Raw genomic sequence first — 19535 nt, 5'->3', positions numbered from 1 at the left:
TCGGGCTGGGTGCTCCCCTCTGGGGGCTGTTTGGGCGGCGGATGCTTTGTCTGCACACCGGGAGCGTTGCCCTTTGCCTGCGCAGCTCCGGCACAGAGGGTGCTGCAGGGCGCTGATTGATGCGGGATCGCAGAGGGCTTTTGGGGAGGAATCCTTTGGAGTCAGGCAGTTCTGGGTTGGGTGCCTCTGCGCCAACACCCTTACTGACGTTTCCTTCCCAAACCAGGCGGGAGGAAACCCAAGTGTCCGGCCAATTACTTCGCCTGCCCAAGCGGGAGGTGCATCCCCATGACTTGGACGTGCGACAAAGAGGACGACTGCGAGAACGGAGAAGACGAGACTCACTGCAGTGAGCGGCAGGGTGGGGAGAGCAAGGGACTCCGGGGTGATAGCGCGGGGCGGCGAGCGCAAGCATGCTGGAGGGGAGGCAGGACCCTCTCCTCTCTCCGACATCCCTTTGCCAAGGGTCAGGCTCCAGATTCTTCCCCCTCTGTGGTCTTATTCCACAAGCTTGGGCTTTTAACTGTGACCAGTGCAAACGTCCTTGTGCATTTGTCTGCTCGGCACATGCATGAGTGTCCGTGGTCATTTTGAGGATGGCCAGTTACAGCTCACTTGAGTTACATTTTTAGTTCCAATCTCCCTGAACAAACCCCAAACAGTCTCAGGAACTGGGGAACCTCCCCAGCTCCAGAGCGGGGAATCCCACACCAGTCCATCAGCACGGAGTGTGGGCACTGCCAGGTCTGGGCAAGCAGTAGCCCCAGCACTACCCCGGGCTCCAGCGCTGGAGCCCGGCTGGCCCAGCCTGGCCGTGCTCTGCTGCCGTGTCCTTCCCCCTGCATCGCCACAGCTCTGACCCCTCCTCTCCTCCTCTCCCAGACAAGTTCTGCTACCCCGTGCAATTTGAGTGCAACAACCACCGCTGCATCTCCAAGCTCTGGGTGTGTGATGGGGCAGACGACTGCGGGGATGGCTCTGATGAGGACAGCCGCTGCCGTGAGTCTGCTCCAGCCCCTGCTCTGACCTCTCTCAGTCTCTGCCTCACTGCTGCTCCATCTCCGTGTATTCCTGCCTCTGCCCATCCCTTCTCCCACCCTTGCTTTCCTGTGCCGTCGTCCTCGCTGCTCTCCTGGGTTCTGTATCTTGGGGTCCCCCTGAGATGTAGGGGCACGTAGCCCAGGAGTGCCGGTTCTCTGGTGTGGGGGTGACTGGCCTCCTTCCTGCTTCTCCTTTCCCCAGGGCTGACCACCTGCAGCACAGGATCCTTCCAGTGCCCAGGCACCTACGTGTGCGTGCCGGAGCGCTGGCTCTGCGACGGAGACAAGGACTGTGCTGACGGAGCCGACGAGACCCTCGCTGCTGGCTGCTGTGAGTTCCCAAAGGGCTGGGTGCGTGGTGGGGCCAGGGGCTGGAGAGGAGCCGAGTGCGGTGCAGGCAGAGCTGCCCGGGGGGCTCACCCCACTCCCTGGGGTCCCTGTCCGTAGCAGACAGGTAGCCTCGTCTGGCCGCTTCCCCGCCAGGCTTGCAGGAGGAAACTGCGGTGCTGTGGTCACAGCAGACCTGGACATAGGGACGTTTGGGTGGCTGGCTGTGAGGAGAGGAGGAGCGTTGTCCTGCGATAGCCAAAGGCACCACGTTGCCCGGGTGCTGTTCACAGCCACGGGACGAGGGTGCAGGCCTGGGCTCAGGCTGAGGGCTAAGTAGTCTGGGCTGTGCCTCAGCTCTTGTCCCTAGTGCCCCAAGACGAGAGGCTTGGGGGGCAGGCAGGAGAGCACGTGGTCTGGCGGGGAGCTGACAGCGATGCCTCATTGCAGTGTACAACAACACGTGCGACGAGCGGGAGTTCATGTGCGGAAACCGCCAGTGCATTCCCAAGCACTTCGTCTGCGACCACGATGACGACTGCGGCGATGGCTCGGACGAGTCTCCGGAGTGTGGTGGGTGTCCACGGGATGGGGGAGGACAGCGAGGGCCGTATCTCCTGTAGCGGTGGCCCTGGCAGCCATGCTGGGTCTCCTGGGCTTTGAGACGTGACTCTGGAGGGGTCTTCATCATCCCGAAGGGGTTTGATGTGAGAACAGGGTGAGGGGGAACCAGGAGAGGGAGCAGGAGGGGTTTGGTGCTGGAGAGCCGCAGGAGAGCTGTTTGCACCAGCCGCACTGCAGGGCATCCGCCCTGGCACAGAGCAGTTCTGGAAAGATCCAAAACCACCCGGGTTTGCCACCTCCTTGGCCGCTGCGGTGCAGCCCTGTCCCAAGGCGGGCTGCGACGAGGTTTGGGCACCCGTGCCACACGCGCGGCCCAGCCGCCGGCGTGCCCCTGTCACTCCTGGCCGGCTCGGGGAGGTGGCCCGCGCCGTCTGAGCCCGCCGCCCTCTCGCAGAGTACCCCACCTGTGGCCCCCATGAGTTCCGCTGCGCCAACGGCCGCTGCCTCAGCAACAGGCAGTGGGAGTGCGACGGCGAGTTCGACTGCCACGACCACTCGGACGAGGCGCCCAAGAACCCGCGCTGCAGCAGCCCAGGTACCTGCGGGGGCCACGGCCGGGGAGCAGGGCCGCCCGGCTGCCTCGCGCTGACCGCCACCGCCTCCTCTCCGCCCCTCTGCAGAGAACAAGTGCAACGACTCCTTCTTCCTCTGCAAGAATGGGAAGTGCATCCCGGAGGCGCTGCTTTGCGACAACAACAACGACTGCACGGATGGCTCGGATGAGCTCAACTGCTTCATCAATGAGTGCCTCAACAAGAAGCTGAGCGGCTGTTCCCAGGAGTGTGAGGACCTCAAGATCGGATACAAGGTAGGGCCCCACAGGCTGGGAGGGTCGACTGGAGGGATGCTCTCCCGCTCCCTTCCTCCTCCGCAGATGCTCTTAGCGTGAGGGTGCTTCTGTCCTGCGCCAGCTGGGCAGGGGATGCGCACGCGGGCGCTTTTGGCCCGTGCTTGTGTGTGCTGCTCTCGCATCTGTGAGCTGTCTGTGCCTGAGCCTGCTTGCCCCATGGTGATGCCTGTCATGTCCCAGCATGCGGGCCCTGGATATGTCTAACAGCTCCGGGTTGCCTCCTGCAGTGCAGATGCCGTCCCGGGTTCCGGCTGAAGGACGATGGGAAGACGTGCATTGACATCGACGAGTGCTCCACCACCTACCCCTGCAGCCAGAAGTGCATCAACACTCTGGGGAGCTACAAGTGCCTGTGCATAGAGGGCTACAAGCTCAAACCTGACAACCCCACCAGCTGTAAAGCTGTCACAGGTGAGAGCCAAGAGCGGGCTTTGGAGGTGGGGATGCTCTTCTAGCGACCGTGGGATGCTGCTGGCGTTGGAGTTGGTCGCAGGGCTCCGCAAGGCGAAGCAGCTGCACCTGACCCATGAAGGAGAGCCGGGAAGCGGTGGGGCAGGGAGGGCGGCAGGTCCATGGGGGATCTGCCCGCATCCCAGTGGCGCTTCCCTGACCCGTCTCCCGGTTTCCCTGTGCAGATGAAGAGCCATTCCTCATCTTTGCCAACCGATACTACCTGCGGAAGCTCAACCTGGATGGCTCCAACTACACGCTGCTCAAGCAGGTGCGGGGGGAGCTGGGAGCAGGACGGGGCACCCGTGCGGCCAGGGGTTCGGGGCTGGCGAGGGGCCCTGCAGGGCAGGAGACCTGCCGGCCTGGGAGTCCGGGCTCTTGGCTTCCCAGGCGGATGGTAGCTCCTGTATAACAAGCAGCTCTCGCTGTGAGCATACGGGAGGTCCCATGTAGACAGCTCTTTGGTAGCAGACCTTTATAAGGTAGGGGCTGCACAGCAGGCATCTGTAGGTGCTTTTAACATCTCCGCTGCAGGGACCAGGAGTTGAGGCCGGGGGCTCACTGGTCTTTGTAAAGTCCCCGTGACGCTGTGCTAGCGGGTGAAGCTGTTTCAATGCTTCTCCCTTCCTCCCAGGGGCTGAACAATGCAGTGGCTCTGGATTTTGACTATCGGGAGCAGATGATCTACTGGACAGATGTCACCACGCAGGGCAGCATGATCCGCCGCATGCACATCAACGGGAGCAACGTTCAGGTGGGGGCCTGAGGCAGCCCCTCAGGCAGCCCCGGTCCGGGCAGCTGGTCCTCACCCACCGCCTGCACCGAGAGGCTGCCTGGAGGGGCCCAGGCTGGCACCGGGGCCACCGGGGAAGGGGGCACAAGCCCTGCTGCGTGGTCATCACTGGGCTCAGGGCATCAGCCCAGGTTGCTACGGGGATGTTTTGCAGCACCATGCCGATCAGAGGTGGGCTCCATGCTGCCCCAAAGCAGTGGGCAAGGAGGGCCGGAGGAAGAGAGGAGTGGGGAAAGGGCGCTGGGCAGCACCGTCTGCAGGGTCAACGCACCGCGGAAGGGGGACGTTGTCATCCCTGAGGGACCAGGGCAGGACCTGGTTCTCCCTGTCCAGCCCCAACATCTCTGTTTTCTCCCAACAGGTTCTTCACCGCACTGGCCTCAGCAACCCTGACGGGCTGGCTGTGGACTGGGTGGGAGGCAACCTGTACTGGTGCGACAAAGGCCGGGACACCATTGAAGTGTCGAAGCTCAACGGCGCCTACCGCACCGTGCTGGTGAACTCGGGCCTGCGTGAGCCCCGGGCGCTGGTGGTGGATGTGCAGAACGGGTGAGAGCCTGCGGGACCTGGACCTTCCCCTCTACGCAGGGAGGGGGCTGGTGGCCCCCCTGCCCTCTTGCCGTAGTCCTGGAGGCTGGGAGATGGGACAGGGCCTTCCCTCCTCGCCTCCGGGACGCCTGGCTGCTTCTCCCTGCCCTGCACCCACGTGCCCAGGCACCTTGGTTTAGCCACGCAATGGGCAGAGTGCGGCCGCTGCTGTGCCTTGGGCTGGACTCAGCCTCCCTCTGCTCTTCTGTTTCATCCCCAGTTACCTATACTGGACAGACTGGGGAGACCACTCCCTGATCGGGAAGATCGGCATGGATGGCACCAACCGCAGCGTCATCGTTGACACCAAGATAACTTGGCCCAATGGCCTCACCCTCGACTACATCAACAGCCGGATCTACTGGGCCGATGCGCGGGAGGACTACATCGAGTTCGCCAGCCTGGACGGCTCCAACCGGCACACGGGTGAGAGCGCCGGGGCTTCCGGGGCGGCACCAGGCCTTTGTGGGATGTGGGCTTTGGATCGGTCGTGGGAGCGGGAGCCAGGGCTGCTGCGTACAGTCCCCGGCTCCGGCAGCTCCTCTGTGCTCCTGACCGGGGGAGGAGGTTTGTTCCCTGGCTGAGCTGTCCCTGGAGAAAGGCTGTGCTGCGGGAGGGGTGGCCTGGGGCAGCCCCTTGCTGAGCCACCCGCTCCTCCTTGCAGTGCTGAGCCAGGACATCCCGCACATCTTCGCGCTCACCCTCTTTGAGGATTTCATTTACTGGACCGACTGGGAGACCAAATCCATCAACCGGGCCCACAAGACGACGGGAGCCAACAAGACCCTGCTGATCAGCACGCTGCACCGCCCCATGGACATCCACATCTACCACCCTTACCGCCAGCCTGACGGTGCGCCGCGGGGCCGGCGCCGAGGGGCTGGGGTGGTCCTGGTGCTGCGGAGCAGCCCTGGGCGGGAGGCCAGGGCTGGGCACGATGTGCAAAGGGACGCCAGGTTGGGCAGGGGGGTGCGGGAGGGGGGTGTGCCGTGAGAAGGGTCTTGCAGCTGGGGGTTCATGTGCCACCCTGAGGGTCCCCTGCCTTGGTCTGACTCGCAGTTGTCTCCCTGCTCTCCTCAGTTCCCAACCATCCCTGCAAGACCAACAACGCCGGCTGCAGCAACCTCTGCCTCCTCTCGCCGGGTGGGGGGCACAAGTGTGCTTGTCCCACCAACTTCTACTTGGGCAGCGATGGCAAAACCTGCGTCTCCAACTGCACAGCCAGCCAGGTAACAGCCTGCCTGCCCCTGCCTGCCCCTGCCTGCCCCTGCCTGCGTGGACATCCTCCCTGCGGCGAGCGTGTGCCTGTGCTCGTGTGTGCCTGTCCCCCCTGCCGTGGTTTTAGTAGGTCCCAGCTCTTCTGCTTGCGCTGGTGCCGCGCTGCGCGGCTGGGTGCTGCTGGTGTGCGCGTGCCTTCTGCAGGCGCTGGCAACACCTCCCTCCTGTGGCACTTCCCAGCACATACAGACCGCAGTCGTTTGGGGGTGCCCAGGGGAGCCAGAGACCCCCCCGGCTCTGGAACGACCTTCTGCCTGCCCCGCTCCCTCCCCCAAACCCCAGAGACTCTGTGGGGTGGGCTCAGGGTTAAGGCTTTGCTCTAGGTCAGGACACAGAGTGTCCTGGGGGTGCCTGGGAAGGGACAGCACGGAGATCAGTGCCCTTGGCCCAGTTCCTTGGGGACAAAGCCTTCTGGGGTCCTCGCCATTCCGAGCCACCCTCACAAGCTCACTTCTCTGTCACAGTTTGTCTGCAAGAATGACAAGTGCATCCCTTTCTGGTGGAAATGCGACACCGAGGACGACTGCGGGGACCGTTCGGATGAGCCGGAGGACTGCCGTGAGTGCCGAGCGGGGCTGACCACAGCCCACGGTGTGCCAGCACCCCAGCCACGCTGCCCAGTTCTTGCCAGTCCTACAGCATCCGTGTGCTGTCCGCAGCAGCCTTGCGCTGCTTGTGCAACCGGTCCCCCAAAGCCCTGCTGCTACCCTGGCTTTGGGACAGCGCTGCTGCTCCCTGCTCAGCTCCGGCAGAGAGCAGGGTTACCACATGAACAGGGCTTAGAGAGCAGTGGGATAACGCGCTGTCCCTGCGTGGGGTATTGCCCCGTGGAGGCGGGATGACTGCCACTGCTGCTGTCGGAGCAGAGCTGCCCCTTCCCTGCGCCAGAGCCCGGGGTTGGGTGCTGGTTGCTCGGTCCCTGCTGAGGACCCCAGAGGGGAAAGCGGGAGGTGAAGGTTTGCCCTGAAAATGTAGCCCAGAGCAAACGTTTCACCCTGTCTTACTCACCCCACAGCTGAATTCAAATGCAGGCCAGGGCAGTTCCAGTGCTCCACTGGGATCTGCACCAACCCAGCCTTCATCTGTGATGGAGACAACGACTGCCAGGACAACTCGGATGAAGCCAACTGCGGTAGGTTCTCCACCTCCCCTCGCGACCCTCAAACCCCAGCGGGGCTGCAGCATCCCAGCAGAGCAGAGGTGCAGAGCGTCGGCTTGTGACTGTGCTGCCTCCCTTCCCAGATATCCACGTCTGCCTGCCCAGCCAGTTCAAGTGCACCAACACCAACCGCTGCATCCCCGGCATTTTCCGCTGCAACGGCCAGGACAATTGCGGTGACGGCGAGGATGAGAAGGACTGCCGTAAGTGGGGAGCTGATAAGCGTGTTAGGGATGGGGAGCGCGCATGGTTAGCGGCGAGAAGTTCAGTGCTGCCTCAGATCCGTGTCTGGGTATTGCCTTCTCTGCAGGCTGACTTCTGGGTGGTCTTGCCCCTGGGCATGGCGCTTTCTTCTTACCTCTGCTCTGCGTAGAGCTTCTCTCTGCGTAGAGCCTCTGTCCACCATCACCCTGCTGCCCCTATTCTGTTTCCTAGTGGAAACAAAATCCTTAGATCCCTCAGAGCGGCAAGGTCAATATTTGCTGTGGATTTGCACTGAGCATATCGCACAGCTGAGGGATCTTGTGGCTTCTGCCCCATCTCCCTGCAGCTGGTCGAGTCTTTTGGGGCCGCACAGGGCTCCGCTTCCCTCCCCTCTCGCGCACATGGTCGCCAAGCATGGCCAGACCCTTGTTGCGACGCCCCGAGCATCTGCACGCCTCTCTGCTCTGTGGGGCGGCTTTTGCGGGGTGCTGGCTGGCAGACCCCTGCCTGCCCCATTGCCTCTCCTGACTCTGCTTCTCCCTCCTGCAGCGGAGGTGACTTGTGCCCCCAACCAGTTCCAGTGTGCGATCACGAAGCGCTGCATCCCCCGTGTCTGGGTGTGCGACCGGGATAACGACTGTGTGGATGGCTCAGATGAACCTGCCAACTGCAGTAAGAAACCTGCACGGGGAGCAGGGCGTGCGTCTGGTCACACCGAAAGCGGGAGCTGCCCCGCAGCCGGTCACATCTGTGTGTCCCTGCGGGGTGGCGGGTCCCTGCTCGGTCCCTGCAGGCGCTGCGGGCAGTGGGTGATGGTGGTGGTGGCTCTGCCTGGACCTGTCCCATCTGAGATACTCCTCTCTCTGACTTCTCCCTGGAGAACTGCTTGAAGGGGGGGATCTTGCCCACCCTGTTCCAAGCAGCGGTGCTGCAGTCAGCTCTAGGCTGCTGGCACAAGGTGTTCATCAGCCCTGCGGAGAAAGAAATGTGCCTGGCCAGTGCTCACCCCACCTCCCCTCCCCACATCCGTGTCATCTTTCTTCTCCCCACCAGCACAAATGACGTGCGGCGTGGACGAGTTCCGGTGCAAGGACTCGGGCAGGTGCATCCCAGCGCGCTGGAAGTGCGACGGGGAGGACGACTGCGGGGACGGGTCCGATGAGCCCAAGGAGGAATGCGGTGAGCAGGGACTGGGGCTGGGGAGACGAGCCCAGAGGGCTTCTTGTGCCCCCCCTTCCCCAAGGGTCCGGCTGCCCTGACGCTCTCTGTCCCCTCTACCTCCCCGGACTGCTGGGGGAGGGTTTAGCTGCTTCTTTTCCAAACCGTGTGGGCAAGGCCGAGCCGGAGGGAGGCTGGCAGAGAGCAGCGCTGCCCGCCCTGCTAGCTGGCGTGCCCGTTGCGGGGGCAATGCTGATGCCTGTCCCTGTCTCGTCCCTCCCAGACGAACGCACCTGTGAGCCCTACCAGTTCCGCTGCAAGAACAACCGCTGCGTGCCGGGGCGCTGGCAGTGCGACTACGACAATGACTGTGGGGACAACTCGGATGAGGAGAGCTGCAGTACGTGCCGCCTTCGAGCCTTTGCTATCCCGGGAGCCGGCTGTGCAGTGGAGAGGGGAGCGGTTCAGGTTCCCCCAGCCCCTCTGCCCACCGGTGTCCCCAGCTACATGGCGGGAGCGTCAGGCTGGTGGGGCTGATGGCCGGGCAGCAGCCTTCTCCCCCTGGGCAGGACGCGCCTGTCTCCGGGGGTCTCGCTAGCCTGGTCCCGCAGCCAGAGCTTGGCTGCTGGCTGTGCTGAGTGGCCGCAAGTGGGACAAGTGAAAGGGAGGTGACCCCAATGCCCTCCTCGCGGTGGAGCGGATTTGCTTTAGACTGGCGCCCCGCGCTTTGGCCCCAGCCTGGCAGGCAGCACCCTTTGAAACGGTTTGGCCTGGGAAGGCAGTGGGGACAGACGGAGCCCTTGGGAGGGGAGCTGTGGAACCAGCTGAACCCGGGTCACAAACCTGGACCTGGAGCAGCGTGCGGGAAGGCAGCTGGTCCCCAGAAGCGGTGGCAGACAATCAAGTTGTTGCCCCTTAATGAGTTAACCACTTGTTAGCGGAGCTGTGCCAGCACCCGCCCTGCTGAGCAGCCAAGGACCGCGACCGTCCGCGTGGAGCAGACGCTTCTTGGGGCTCTGCTGCGGGCAGGAGCCTGGGCCCGTCCCTCCGGAGGGGCCCGCTCAAGCTGCGATGGGATGGCAACCGGGGTCTGCTGCCAGCTGCAGGGGCCCGGGCAGAGCCAGACCCTCTTCCCACCACGCAGCGCCCACCCCGGGTCCCTCTGTCTCCCTGCAGCTCTCTAGGGTGCAACTGTTTTTTTTTTTTTTTCCCTGTTGATTTCACGTCGTGTTTTTGAGTTTGTGCCATTTCACTTCATCTTATGTTTTTCTCCATTTTCACACTGTCGTTATGGGGCGCTCAGAGGTAGGTTCCTGCCAAAATCTTTTAATTCCATGTACAGCCTCTCTAAAATAGATGAAGACAATAAATTCCAGGTGAGGGCAGAGGGATCGGGAATGGGCAACCCAGGCGGATTTACTGAGCATCAGCACCAGCATCTCCCGCCACTGGAGCTGCAGTCAGGGAGGGTCCGACCCTGCTGCCTCCACTACTGGGTCCCGTGCATGGCTCGTACTTGGCTCCAAAATCTGTCCGCACCTGACCCTTCCTGCTCCAGCTGGACACCCCCTGTCCCCCTCTTCCCCTACACCCCTGTCGGCTTCTGCACTGCGGCCGGAGCGGCCGCCTGCCCCGACACATCCCTCACCTGGGGCCTCCCCGGGGCAATGGGGAGGGGAAGGGTCCTGAGAGCCGTCCCGGGCGGGAGGCCGCGCTGCGTGCTGTCCTGCAGACGGATTTGTCACGGACTGTGCTGGTGCCGGCCCAGCGGGTGCGTTGAGCTGCGAGGGGGAGTCTGTCGCCATGCCCTGCGAGGTGGGCGCAGGTACGCCGGGCTCTGCCAGACCCGGCCAGGGCACCGCTGCCGTTCCTCCTGCCCACAGCTACCCGTGGGGCAGCAGACGTGGGCAGTGGGGAGCTGTGGGGCTAAGTGCTGCCTTCGGTGGAGGACGACTTGGGGGACAGCCGGGAAGCTGCCAGAAGCGTCTGTATGGCCATAGTACCCCCCGAAAACCCCATTTCCCCACAGGGAGCTGGGAGCCCTGGAGTGGGATGGGAAGGGCACTGGGAGGTGGTATCGGCCGTGCCCCTCTCTGGCAGTTCCCCCGGCTCTGCTTGCACCCCACCCTGTCCCCAGTGCCACTGGACGCGTGTCTGTCAGCCTGCGCCCCCTGAGCTGTCGCCCAGGGAGACCTTGTGCCCTCGCAGCCCTGCCTGCAGCCTGCGCTCAGGGGGACGCCCTGTGTTCTCTGTCCCCAGCGCCCCGGCCCTGCTCGGAGAGCGAGTTCTCGTGTGCCAACGGCCGCTGCATCGCCGGCAGGTGGAAATGCGACGGGGACCACGACTGCGCCGATGGCTCTGACGAGGTATGATACTGAAGGGCAGGGGCTCCCTGCCCTCGTGTGGGAGTGGGGACACGTCCCACCCGTCCGCTGGCAGTCGCCCACCACCAAGGTGGAGCTGAGAGCCTGGTCCTGGGTGCAATCAAGAGACGGGAGGCTGCTGCAGCTGGGGCTGTCCCTGCTGATTGCTGTTCCTCGCCCTTGCCCTGCAGAAAGACTGCACGCCGCGCTGCGAGTTCGACCAGTTCCAGTGCAAGAACGGGCACTGCATCCCCATGCGCTGGCGCTGTGACGCCGATGCGGACTGCATGGATGGCACCGACGAGGAGAACTGCGGCACTGGGGGTAACGGCAGCACCGCGTGGCTCCCTTGGGGCTGGTCGCCTTCCCCTCCCCATGCCCTCGTGCCTCCTGTGTCCCCGCTGTGGGTGGGAGCGCTGCCCTGGGTGTGCACAGACACATATCCGAGCCCTGGAGAGCCCCCAGCTATGCTGGAAATTGGAGTTGCGGCCCCAGACGGGCGTTTTGGCAGGCATGCAGCGCTGGCTGACATGTCTTCTCCTGCCCCGTGCTGTCGCAGTTCGCACGTGCCCTCTGGACGAGTTCCAGTGCAACAACACGCTGTGCAAGCCCCTGGCCTGGAAGTGTGACGGGGAGGATGACTGCGGGGATAACTCGGATGAAAACCCCGAGGAGTGCTGTGAGTGATGCCGCGTTGCCTCTCCCCGCTTCTGGCAAGGCCCCTGCCTGGCACGCGTCTGCCCGAAGGGGCAGCTGCCTGCCCCGAGCACCCGCACGCCGGGGATGGGTGACAGTCCCGGAGCTTGGGCACCACTGCGGGTACCCGAGGGGGCTGTGGGTACCTGCAGCAGCTCCACGGGTCCCCTCTAGAGGGGTCCCCTCGGGGGCGGCCGGTGGGGCCAAGGGGGCAGGAGATGGCTCCGGTCAAGAGAGCGGAGTTGCAGAGGTGCTGAGCCGGGCACGGGGCAGGCAGCGGGGAGCGGGGGCTGAAGAGGGCTGGGTGAGACGAGGGCTGACCCTCCTGCAGCTGGGCCAGCAACCGGGCAGTTGTCTTTGCTTCAGTCTCTTTGCTTTAGTCTCCGGAGCCCGCTCGCCCTCGTGGGACAGGCCTCCCTGGAGAGCGGGCAGAGGCCGAGCAGCGGCTCGTGACAAGTGTGACAGCCTGGCTATGGCGTCTCCTTTCACCGTCACCGTTTGTTTCTGTTTGCTGGTGCAGTGAAATTCCAGTGTCCCCCCAACAGACCGTTCCGCTGCAAGAACGACCGGGTATGTCTGTGGATCGGTCGACAGTGCGACGGCATTGACAACTGTGGAGACAACACGGATGAAAAGGACTGCGGTGAGTGGGGCTGCCCGTGGGCACCGCTCTGCGCCCGGCGTGGACAGGGCAGTGGGTCGCCGCCGCCCTCAGGCGGGTCCTCGCAGAGCCCTGGGTTTAGCCCAGGTGTGGGGTTTGCTTTGCCCACTCCTTCCCAAAACCGGGAGGCGGGTGCAGGCATCCAGGGTCCCTGCCCGGTCCCTTCCCGCGCCGTTCACACCCTGCGGCTCCCGCGGGGCTGGGTGCCCGGGGACACGGAACGTCACAGCCACTGCCCGTGCTCCCGCAGAGTCACCCACAGCCAAGCCCAAGAGCTGCAGCCAGGACAAGAACGAGTTCCTGTGCGAGAACAAGAAGTGCATCAGCGCCAACCTCCGCTGCAACTTCTTTGATGACTGTGGAGATGGCTCCGATGAGGAATCCTGCTCCCACGGTGGGTGGGGAGCTGGGGTGTCGGCGGGGGGCCGAGGGCGGACCCCGGGGAAGCCGCAAAGGCAAAGGTGCTGACAGTGCGTCCCACCCCAGACCACAAGTCGTACGACTGCATGACCAACACCACCATGTGTGGAGACGAGGCCCAGTGCATTCAGTCGCGGTCCACCACGTACTGCACATGCCGCAGAGGCTTCCAGAAGGTGCCGGACAAGAATTCCTGCCAAGGTACTTCCCGCCGCTGCCAGAGAGGGCTTGGGGTTGGGCCGTTGGGTTTATGGTTCGTTTTTGCCCATAAGATGCGTCTTCACGCCTGTGGGGTGGCTGGGGTGTCAGAAATGGTGTCCTTGGGGCACAAACGTGGGGAATGGGGAGAGACGGGGGTTTCTGAGCCCTGGGTAGCGCAGACCAGCCCCCAGAGAGTGTGCGTGGGGGCACCCTCCCAGTCCTGCCCTTGACTCCCGTCTCCCACTGCCCAGATGTCAACGAGTGCCTGCGCTTTGGGACCTGCTCTCAACTCTGCAACAACACCAAGGGCTCCCACGTCTGCAGCTGCGCCAAGAACTTCATGAAGACGGACAACATGTGCAAGGCGGAAGGTCAGGCAGGAACAGGGGCACGCACAGCTCCTGTGCAGGACCCAGCCGCTCTTCCCTCCCTGCTCCTCCTCCTCCTCCTCCCCCTGCACCTCTTCCTTCTGGCACTGCTGAGGGCAGGCGCCGGGCTCTGCCGGTGCCGTCAGTCTGTCCTTCCCTGGCAGAGCAAGCCCCAGGGGGATGCCAAGCTCCCAGCGACCGCGTCCCCTGCCCCACCGTGGAGCTGGGCTGACCGCTCCTGGGCCAGCCCGTGCCAACAGCTCCTCCTCCGCAGGCTCCGAGCACCAAATCCTCTACATCGCGGACGACAACAAGATCCGGAGCATGTACCCCTTCAACCCCAACTCAGCCTACGAGCCAGCCTTCCAGGGCGATGAGAACGTGCGCATCGACGCCATGGACATCTACGTCAAGGGCAACAAGATCTACTGGACCAACTGGCACACGGGCAGGATCTCATACCGGGAGCTGCCCGCCTCTTCCGCTGCCTCCACCGCCTCCAACCGCAACCGGCGCCAGATCGATGGCGGCGTCACCCACCTGAATGTGAGTTCTATCAGGGGCACGGCGGGAGGCACCGAGGCCGGGCTGCCAGCGTCCTCTGCTCTCACCTCTGCCCCCTTTCTGCCCTTCCCAGATCTCAGGGCTGAAGATGCCACGGGGAATTGCCATCGACTGGGTTGCTGGGAACATCTACTGGACAGACTCGGGGCGGGATGTCATTGAGGTGGCACAGATGAAAGGCGAGAATCGCAAGACGCTGATCTCAGGCATGATCGATGAGCCCCACGCCATCGTAGTCGACCCACTTAGGGGGTGAGAGCCCTTTCTCCCTTCCCTCTGCCCAGCCCTCACCCCGGCTCCTCTCACCAACAAGCCCGTCCGTGGTGGAAGCTCCCAGTGCCCGCACGTTGCTCTCCATGTCAGCTCGAGTTGCTGCGCCTTGGAGTCAGCTGGCCCGTGGGGGTCACGTCAGTGACCCTAGGACGCTGTGGGGAGAACGCCGGAGGGTTTCTCCGCCGATGGGGCGTCGAACTGTCCTGCTCTTCCCCTCCTTGCTCCCCTACCGGGAATGACCTGCCCGTGTCCTTCACAGGACTATGTACTGGTCAGACTGGGGCAATCACCCCAAGATCGAGACGGCTGCTATGGACGGGACGCTGCGCGAGACCCTGGTGCAGGACAACATCCAGTGGCCAACAGGTGAACAAAGGCGGGTGCCAGGAGGGGCACGAGGGGAGGCGAAAGCCTTCACAGGAGGGACGTACAGCCCGCTCGTGTTGGGGAGGCTCGGCCTGGGACCTCTGAGCCCCGCGGCAGGAGTGTGTAGGGGTGGCGGCGGGGGGCTGCTCTGCTGGCCATGTGGTCAGGAGGGGCTCGGGGTGGGCTGGGGGCCCGTACCTCACCGGGGGAGTGTGTTTCCCTTCAGGCCTGGCCGTGGACTACCACAACGAGCGGCTGTACTGGGCCGACGCCAAGCTCTCCGTCATCGGCAGCATCCGGCTCAACGGCACCGACCCTGTCGTGGCTATTGACAACAAGAAGGGTGAGCAGCACCCGAGACCCGCCAGAGCGGCAGGGAGGAGAAGGACCTGCCCGGGGGCGATGTTCCTGGGGTGGGGTGGGCTCAGCAGACAGCAGCGAGGGCGGGTTTTCCTCCTTAAATGCTCAGAGCCTGCTGGCACTGCTGTCCCCCCAACACCATCCCCCTCGTACGGGGTGGGACACCCTAGCCTCAAATCCATCCAAAATCCCTAACCAGCCCTGCCCAAGGCAGCGAGCGGCCAGCCGTGCCGCCTCTGCCTGCACGTCCCCTCTTTGCTCCCCCAGGGCTGAGCCATCCTTTCAGCATCGACATCTTTGAGGACTACATCTATGGCGTCACCTACATCAACAACCGCATCTTCAAGATCCACAAGTTTGGGCACAAGGCTGTCACCAACCTGACATCTGGCCTCAACCACGCCACCGACGTTGTGCTCTACCACCAGTACAAGCAACCGGAGGGTACGTGCTGGGCCCGGGACCCCCACCCTGCTCCCGGGGTGGGAGGGAGGTGCCCAGGGCCTGATCTCGGAATGCGGGGTGCCAGAGGACAAGGGGAGAGCTGGCAGAGCTTGGGGCAAGAGGGGACTCAGCCACCCAGCTTCCCTGCCCAAAGTGGGGGGGCATCTGAGTGGGCAGAGCAGGGGGGGTTAGTGGGGAGGGGGGTGGATTGGGGGGAGGCCAACTGCAATGGCGAGCTGTCGGCTGGCAACCCCGGGGCGTCGGGGGACGGGCACAGGGCGTGGGCAGCTGTAGGGCCGCGGGGGATGTCCTAAAGCTGTTGGGGAGCGGTCGTTTGCCAGGAGGGCTGTGGGTCACCCCGCCGTCCTCACCCCGCGTCGTTCCCCTCCCCTCTCGGCAGTGACCAACCCTTGTGACCGCAAGAAGTGCGAGTGGCTCTGCCTGCTCAGCCCCAGCGGCCCCGTCTGCACCTGCCCCAACGGCAAGCGCCTGGACAACGGCACCTGCGTGGTCATTCCCTCGCCCACCGTCTCCCCCGTCGGTAGGTGGTCCGGAGGAGGAGGAGGAGGAGGAGGGGTCCTGCCTGGCATGGTCCCACTCACCTCCATCCATGTGTGAGGTTCAACAAGGGCAAGTGCCGGGTCCTGCACTTGGCTCACAACAACCCCACGCAACGCTGCAGGCTGGGGGAAGAGCGGCTGGGAGCTGCCCGGCTGAAAAGGACCTGGGGATGTTGGTCGACAGCGGCTGACCATGAGCCAGCAGTGTGCCCCGGTGGCCAAGAAGGCCAGCACCATCCTGGCTTGTGTCAGGGGTAGTGTGGCCAGCAGGAGCAGGGCAGGGATCGTCCCCCTGTGCTCGGCACTGGTGGGGCCGCCCCTGGAATGCTGTGCCCAGTTTTGGGCCCCTCAGCACAAGGAGGACATTGGGGTGCTGGAGCGTGTCCAGAGAAGGGCGACGGAGCTGGGGAAGGGTCTGGAGCACAGGGCTGGTGGGGAGCGGCTGAGGGAGCTGGGGGTGTTCAGCCTGGAGAGAGGAGGCTGAGGGGAGACCTGATCGCTCTGCAGCTCCTGACAGGAGGGGGCAGGGAGGGGGGTTGGGCTCTGCTCCCAAGGAACCAGTGATAGGACAAGAGGAAATGGGCTCAAGCTGCATCAGGGAGGTTTAGATTGGATATTAGGAAAAATTTCTTCACGGAAAGAGTGGTCAAGCATTGGAACAGGCTGCCCAGAGAGGTGGTGGAGTCCCCATCCCTGGAGGGGTTCAAAAAACGGGCAGAGGTGGCACTTTGGACCATGGTTTAGCGGGCATGGGGGTGTTGGGTTGACGGTTGGACTGATGATCTTAGAGATCCTTTCCAACCTTAATGATTCCTAGTTTTACTTTAATTAAAAAATAATCCAGCCACCAAGCCAGGAAACATGAAATTAATTGCTAGTCTCCCCTTAATTGGTTTAGCGGTGGACTTGGTAGTGTTAGGTTAATGGTTGGACTGGATGATCTTAAAGGTCTTTGCCAACCTAAACGATTCGATGATTCTATGACCCCTCCCTCCCAGTGCCCACCACCGACACCTGCGACCTGGTCTGCCTGAACGGCGGCAGCTGCTTCCTCAACGCCCGCAAGCAAGCCAAGTGCCGCTGCCAGCCGCGCTACAACGGGGAGAAGTGCCAGATCGACCAGTGCTGGGACTACTGCCAGAACGGGGGCACGTGTGCCGCCTCCCCGTCGGGTGAGGCTGCTGGGGGCGAGCCTGGGGGTCAGGGCTGGTCCCGGGCAGACAGACGGATGGGGAGCACGCTAATGGCTCTTGTTCTCAGGCATGCCGACCTGCCGCTGCCCCACTGGCTTCACGGGGCCCCGGTGCAACCAGCAAGTGTGCACCGACTACTGCCTGAACAACGGCAGCTGCACCGTCAACCAGGGCAACCAGCCCAACTGCCGCTGCTTGCCCACCTTCATCGGGGACCGCTGCCAGTACCGTGAGTGCTGCCTGCCCGTGGCGAGGGTTGCTGGGGACAGCGCCTGTGAGGTCGGACTGCTGGGTCTCCCTCTTCTGGGGGATGCTTTTCAGGGACCTCTGGGGACAGTGCCTGAGAGGTTGGACTCCCAGGTCCCCCTCTTTTGGGGGGACACTCTCTGGGGACCCCAGCGGTGTGGTGCTCCGTGGGGGACTGGGGCCGCGAGCAGCCCTCCGGAGGGGCTGGCGTTCCGAGGGGCCGGCGTGGGGCTGCCCACCCTGAGCCCACCGTTCCCTGCAGGGCAGTGCTTCGACTACTGTGAGAACGAGGGCATCTGCCAGATGACAGCCAGCGGCGCCAAGCAGTGCCGCTGCCCTCCGCAGTTCGAGGGCACCCAGTGCCAGGACAACAAGTGCTCCCGGTGCCAGGAGGGCAAGTGCAGCATCAACAAGCAGAGCGGAGAAGTCTCCTGCATGTAGGTGCCAGGGACATCGAACTCAAGGGAGGAAGAGGGGATGGTGGGCACAAGGACCCGAGAAAAAACCTGTGTCCCTGTGGCCAGATCGTTGGGGATAGAATCATCGAATCATTTAGGTTGGAAAAGACCTTTAAGATCATCCAGTCCAACCATTAACCCAACACTGCCAAGTCCACCACTAAACCAATTAAGGGGAGAGTAGCAACCCCACGCCTCCTGGTGTGGCTGGATCATTTGTGATGAAAGTAAAAACTAGGAATCGTTAAGATTGGAAAGGACCTCTAAGATCATCATTCCAATCATCAACCCAACACCACCATGCCCACTAAACCATGTCCCAAAGTGCCACATCTAGGGATCGGTAATTCAGGGCTGCTAAGAAATTCGGGAGACGTCGGGGCCCCGGGAGGAGGCGAGGGAGGTGTCTCTCCCCCAAGCCCATCCTGATGTCCCAGCAGCTGTCGGCATGGCACAGCCGCGAGCCGTGCCAGAGGGATGAGCTAACAGCCTCCGGCGAGCCCCGAGTGCTGGGTGGGGGGCCATGGGGCAGGCTGGGGGTACACGTGTTCCTCTCTGCCCTGCAGCTGCCCGGATGGCAAGATAGCACCCAGCTGCCTGACCTGCGACAATTACTGCCTGAACAGTGGGACCTGCTCCATCAGCGACAAGACGCAGCTGCCCGAGTGCCTGTAAGCAGAGCTGGGGGCTGGGGGGACGGGGAGGGGGGCTATGGGCGGGCTATGTGCCCGTGAGCACGTGACTGACAGACCCCGATCTATGTGCCCCCCGTCCCGTCCCCCAGGTCCGTACCCCACCTCTCCCTCCCGCTCCCCGCATGCTGTCCTGCCCCGGCTAACCCCAGTGCTCTCCCTGCGCTCTCAGGTGCCCGGTGGGGATGACGGGGCCACGCTGTGAGGACTTCGTCGTCAGCGAGCAGCAGAGCAACCGTACGTCTGGGTGGTCCTGCCCCGGGGGGCACCGCGAGGCCCGACACCAAACCTGGGGGGGGATCAGGGGCGCGTCTTTGCCTGTGAAACCAGGGTTGCCCCGTGCCCTCGTGCAGCTCCTGAACCCCGTTCTTGGGTGGAGAGGGGCCAAGTCCTTTCCGCAGGGCAGGGCCAGCCCAGGCTGCCGGAGCTGGCCAGGGCTCGGGGTGCGCGGGCGCCGGCCCCCGCGCACGCTCGGACTCTACCCGCGCCTCTCGTCCCGCAGGAACGGCCTCCATTGTCATCCCCATCCTGCTGCTGCTCCTCCTCATCTTCGTGGTGGCTTTTGTCTGGTACAAGTGGAGGATCAAAGGGTGAGTCGGAGCTGTTGGGGGCCGGGAGGGAGTGTTACCCAGCCAGGACGGAAACCCTCCTTGCAGGGCTTGGAAGCCGCGGTTGTGCGGGACAAAGAAGCAGGAGCGCTGGGGGGGTGGGGGTCCGGTTCGCTGCACTCCCCGTTGCTGGCCCTGACCCCCCCGTCTCGCCCTCCCCAGCGCCAAGGGCTTCCAGCACCAGCGGATGACGAATGGTGCCATGAACGTGGAGATCGGGAACCCCACCTACAAAATGTATGAGGGGGAGCCCGACGACGACGTTGGGGAGCTGCTGGATGCAGACTTCGTCCTGGACCCTGACAAGGTGAGGAGCGGGGCCGCCGTGGCACAGAGGGGCCGTCGGCTGCGTGGGGTCCAGCCCGTAAGCGGGGGGATGCGGGGGCGGCGCGTGCCGGGGCGGGGGCCACGTTGCTGCAGCAGCGTCGGGGCTCCCTGGGGCTGCTCTCTGCACGGCTGGGGGGCTTCGAGGGCTGGGGGGACTTCCGGGGTGCAGGCTGCGGGGAGGGATGGCGGCAGCCGCGGGGTCAGCGGTGCCGTACCGGGAGGAGGTCGTGGCTGGTGCGGGCTCTTGCCGAGGCGCCCCAGGGC

General features: G+C 63.9%; 1 protein-coding gene across 1 annotated transcript in view; it reads left to right on the top strand.

Annotated features, from left to right (window-relative positions):
- The window catches only part of LRP1 (LDL receptor related protein 1), a 93767-nt gene that overhangs the window by 74010 nt on the left and 222 nt on the right, over window positions 1-19535 (top strand). The window contains exons 51-89 of the mRNA XM_075724875.1: window positions 227-361; window positions 883-999; window positions 1243-1371; window positions 1818-1940; window positions 2386-2526; window positions 2612-2799; window positions 3069-3252; window positions 3477-3562; window positions 3926-4045; window positions 4446-4633; window positions 4893-5098; window positions 5337-5525; window positions 5753-5901; window positions 6415-6508; window positions 6966-7082; window positions 7193-7312; window positions 7863-7985; window positions 8367-8492; window positions 8755-8871; window positions 10731-10837; window positions 11026-11158; window positions 11394-11513; window positions 12051-12173; window positions 12442-12585; window positions 12678-12812; window positions 13064-13183; window positions 13455-13726; window positions 13818-13996; window positions 14277-14383; window positions 14610-14726; window positions 15011-15187; window positions 15588-15728; window positions 16746-16919; window positions 17008-17169; window positions 17449-17623; window positions 18211-18315; window positions 18509-18573; window positions 18839-18926; window positions 19107-19251. Of these exons, the coding sequence (XP_075580990.1) occupies window positions 227-361; window positions 883-999; window positions 1243-1371; window positions 1818-1940; window positions 2386-2526; window positions 2612-2799; window positions 3069-3252; window positions 3477-3562; window positions 3926-4045; window positions 4446-4633; window positions 4893-5098; window positions 5337-5525; window positions 5753-5901; window positions 6415-6508; window positions 6966-7082; window positions 7193-7312; window positions 7863-7985; window positions 8367-8492; window positions 8755-8871; window positions 10731-10837; window positions 11026-11158; window positions 11394-11513; window positions 12051-12173; window positions 12442-12585; window positions 12678-12812; window positions 13064-13183; window positions 13455-13726; window positions 13818-13996; window positions 14277-14383; window positions 14610-14726; window positions 15011-15187; window positions 15588-15728; window positions 16746-16919; window positions 17008-17169; window positions 17449-17623; window positions 18211-18315; window positions 18509-18573; window positions 18839-18926; window positions 19107-19251 (5441 nt within the window). The remainder of the gene's footprint in view (window positions 1-226; window positions 362-882; window positions 1000-1242; window positions 1372-1817; window positions 1941-2385; window positions 2527-2611; window positions 2800-3068; window positions 3253-3476; window positions 3563-3925; window positions 4046-4445; window positions 4634-4892; window positions 5099-5336; window positions 5526-5752; window positions 5902-6414; window positions 6509-6965; window positions 7083-7192; window positions 7313-7862; window positions 7986-8366; window positions 8493-8754; window positions 8872-10730; window positions 10838-11025; window positions 11159-11393; window positions 11514-12050; window positions 12174-12441; window positions 12586-12677; window positions 12813-13063; window positions 13184-13454; window positions 13727-13817; window positions 13997-14276; window positions 14384-14609; window positions 14727-15010; window positions 15188-15587; window positions 15729-16745; window positions 16920-17007; window positions 17170-17448; window positions 17624-18210; window positions 18316-18508; window positions 18574-18838; window positions 18927-19106; window positions 19252-19535) is intronic.

This window comes from Pelecanus crispus, chromosome 26, assembly GCF_030463565.1.
Source record: "Pelecanus crispus isolate bPelCri1 chromosome 26, bPelCri1.pri, whole genome shotgun sequence".
Classification (NCBI taxonomy): domain Eukaryota; kingdom Metazoa; phylum Chordata; class Aves; order Pelecaniformes; family Pelecanidae; genus Pelecanus; species Pelecanus crispus.
The sequence above is the reverse complement of the archived record's forward strand: the minus strand, read 5'-3'. Positions and strand labels throughout refer to the sequence as shown.